Source organism: Haliotis rubra, unplaced genomic scaffold, assembly GCF_003918875.1.
Source record: "Haliotis rubra isolate DU_JTF1 unplaced genomic scaffold, ASM391887v1 Scf212, whole genome shotgun sequence".
Classification (NCBI taxonomy): Eukaryota; Metazoa; Mollusca; class Gastropoda; order Lepetellida; family Haliotidae; genus Haliotis; species Haliotis rubra.
Window position 1 is genome coordinate 324739 of NW_025766137.1, and position 3592 is coordinate 328330.

The window sequence follows — 3592 nt, forward strand, 5'->3', positions numbered from 1 at the left end:
ACATATGTCATATCTGATAAAAGTTATACAATATTCTCTTCTTTTTTTTTAAACAACAACACAAAAAAGCAACTAATCACGTTACATTACACTACACTACATCTGTATGCCTATGATCCAAATGTGTTCATTCTGTACCTTTAGAAGCAGCATCATTGGACTCCAAAAGAAACTAATGAACACGACAGCCATATTGTAACGTAGAATGCGCACTGTTTATATTATCCACTAGATTATAATTACAGTTGTTAAGCCAAATACGGACGTAGCGACATGCTATTCTTTCCTAACAATATCCACATACATGAAGCCTATCCGGTGAAGATACAGTCGGTACGGCCTCCCGCTCACGTCCGCTCTCTCCTGCTTCCCATCCACGTATCGACCGACAGAATGGCCTGCCAATCAATTCACGCTAATAACGTAGAGGAGGAGCCAGAAAATGGCGAACTTTTACTGGTCGTTTGTGGGCCAGTGAACAGTTGCTGTGTGTTACTGGAGCCTTGAATGGCAGTGATTAAGTGGAATTTACCACAATAATGAAACATGTTCAGCGCGGCCTCCTGCTGAAGCATTGCTAGCAGGGCTTCACTTCTTACATAGGCAGTGAGTGTCGGCGTCAGCTTCAGTCCGCCCGTGACAGCAGCACGCTAAACACCTATACCTCCGTCAATATGGTTCAGTTTGAAGAGAAAGCAAAGTCTTTGAAACGTTCTCTCAATCCTTTCAGTATCAGAAGAATGCTTGGCGAGGAGTCGGACAGCGACACTGAAGAGTCTAATCTGGAAGTGGTCAACAGAACACCACAGACAGACAGCGCCGCAAACAGAGATAACATTTTTGTAGATGTTGTCAGTGATGTTAAGGAGGAAGTTTCAGAGGCACTATCAACAGAAGATGGACGAGTGTGTGAGGATGTCATATCTGACACTGACATGGACAAAAGTGACGATGCTGAGAGTTTCTCGGAGGATAAGACAGAGGAAAGTAAGGGATTGAACGATGACGGAGAGAAGGGGAAAAGTGAAAAGAAACCTGAGAAACCTCCATTTAGTTACAATGCTCTCATCATGATGGCCATCAGGAGCAGCCCCGAGAAGAGACTCACACTAAGTCAGATATACGAGTTTATCATGAAAAACTTTCCATATTACAAAGATAACAAACAAGGTTGGCAAAACTCTATTCGCCACAACCTAAGTCTAAACAAGTGTTTTGTGAAGGTCCCGCGGCACTACGATGATCCTGGCAAAGGCAACTACTGGATGCTTGATCCGTCGTGTGACGATGTGTTCATCGGTGGCACAACTGGCAAACTCAGGCGGAGATCCACTCTTGCATCACGGAGCCGGCTTGCTGCTCTCAAGAGGGCAGGATTTCCTCACCTCACCCCACCGTCCTACCCGTTCCAGTCGGACCGCCTCCACCCGTATGCTGCCTGCACCCCCCTGTACTCACTGCCGGGCCTGGCAGGAAGTCGATACTCGCCTCTCCCATATCACCCATACCCACTACAAATGACACCTGCCACGGTTACGTCTGATAGATTTTTACAGAAGAATGGACTAAATTTTTCGGTGGACAAACTGCTGTCTGAAACATCCCGGTCTTCTGAAACAGGGCAGGTTCCGTGTACGAACCCAATATACGGGCGTCAGGAGTCGGCACTGGCAGCATGGAGAGCTTCCTACTTCCTACAAGGATTCCAGGGTCTGGACCCCCAACTCAGGGGTCTTGAGTTATATCAACATCTGAAAGCGGCGCCCGTGCCGCACATGCCTGGTCTGTCAACATATGCACCCCCGTCAAGATTGTCAAAAGCGAGCGGGACTCTCATCTCATCGCCTGATAGTTCATTCTCCCCAGTTTCAGTAAGTGACAAAACTACTGGCTAGAGTGTTGTGCTCATGTAAACAAACATTTAACTACTTCTGGAGATACGTAATGGCCAGAACTTTGATCAAACGGGAAGATGATCTCGTGATCTGTGACAAACATTAGATATATATGTGTTCTATTGTTCAGATATTACAAAAAGTGCTTAATTAGTCACCTGTGTTGAAGATAGGTGATTTGTTGTGAGGCGGACAGCGTTTATAGGAAGCCGGCAGCCGACAGACAACACCTTCTCACCACATTGTGTAAGTGTTTATTTCACCTGCACAATATGTATCTGTATTACATTTCATATATTTATAAGCCAAACTGCGTATTAAAATTGTGACGTTTTCTGTATAAACATTATCGTACAAGAATTAAACTATATTTGCTGGAATTATTTCTTTGGTTTTGTATTGTCTGTTGCTTGTCATTTAATTTAAATGTTTGCGTCAGTGTCTGTCGTGTGTTTGTAGCTGTATAGTGTGTGTCAGCTGGCTACAAGAATTCCTCCAGACAGACACAACCAACAGGATATATTTTCAATCTGAAACCCAAGCGTTAATCTACAATAAAACCAAATATCCCCATCTTCTGTACTTAACGGGATTGTGTGGATTGAAGTGTCAAAATTAAAACAACGGTCGGGAAAGCTGACACAAATTACTAAATTACCAACAGTGACAATATTGTATAATTTCACTTTTTTTTTAAAGAAATAGTATGCTGACACACACGCATGAATCGCCTTATGAGTATATGAAGATTTCCGTTGTTCTTTAGAAACGTTTTCTTAGAGAAACTTAGATCTGGTATGACAATTGTTTTTGTTTGAGAAAACTTAATGCGACCCGGTTTTTAACGTCAACACAATAAAACACCCTATGTACTGGTTTAGTAAATATCTTTTGTAACATTGTAACAGTTCTCTGAAATCCAGGAAGCGAACTGGTCTGTCCTGTGTGACTAGAAGCACATCCGCAGCAGGGAACGTGTCTTTCTAAAAGACAAATATATTCTATTTCTCTTATTTCAGTCGTCGATCCTTCACCGATATATTTCGAGCAGGGTTGGCTACACAAAAAATATTATGACTAGCATCTAATTAACTTAAGTAAATTTGTTAAATTGTATGCATTGCCTAAACATACAAATCTACGCAAGACAATTTGTAATTATATTACCATGAAATTGAGTCTGCTCTTTGACTAGTAATAAATATATGTAGAGGTATAGCTGAATATGTTAATATTTGTTTGAAGTCAAACATTTATATGAATAAAGTCTTACATAAACAACATGCAACGAAATAAAATTGACACAGGAGAATGACGCAACTGTTCTTCAGTTAGTGCGCTCGTCGAATGTCAGTAAAACTATTCAGTGACATGTAATATCAGTTTCATTCAGCCGGTAACTTATGTAAGTCCATTTGTGTATTATAGAGCATGTGTATTAAACATGACTTCTCATACATTTCCGTGAGAGCAGGACACTAGCATTTGACTGCGCTAACTGTATGAAGGACCAGGTAGCGTAACCTCCACTGGGGTGTGCGTGATGTGAGCGCTCATCTCCGACTGGGCACTGTTGCACAACGGCCAAACGTATGTGTCAGTCTTGAGAAGAAATGATCCCAGTCGTTCCTACATCTCCCACAACGTGTACAGACAGCTGACTGATCGCCCCCCGCCCCTTCCCCCCTGTCGAACCG

The 3592-nt window shown here is 42.5% G+C and overlaps 1 protein-coding gene across 1 annotated transcript; it reads left to right on the plus strand.

Moving 5' to 3' along the window:
* Positions 1-524: 524 nt before the first annotated feature.
* LOC124276720 (forkhead box protein G1-like) lies at positions 525-2278 on the plus strand. Its single transcript, XM_046712363.1, has one exon. It carries the CDS (start codon positions 675-677, stop codon positions 1893-1895), a length of 1221 nt encoding a protein of 406 aa, XP_046568319.1. The 5' UTR covers positions 525-674; the 3' UTR covers positions 1896-2278.
* Positions 2279-3592: the final 1314 nt, after the last annotated feature.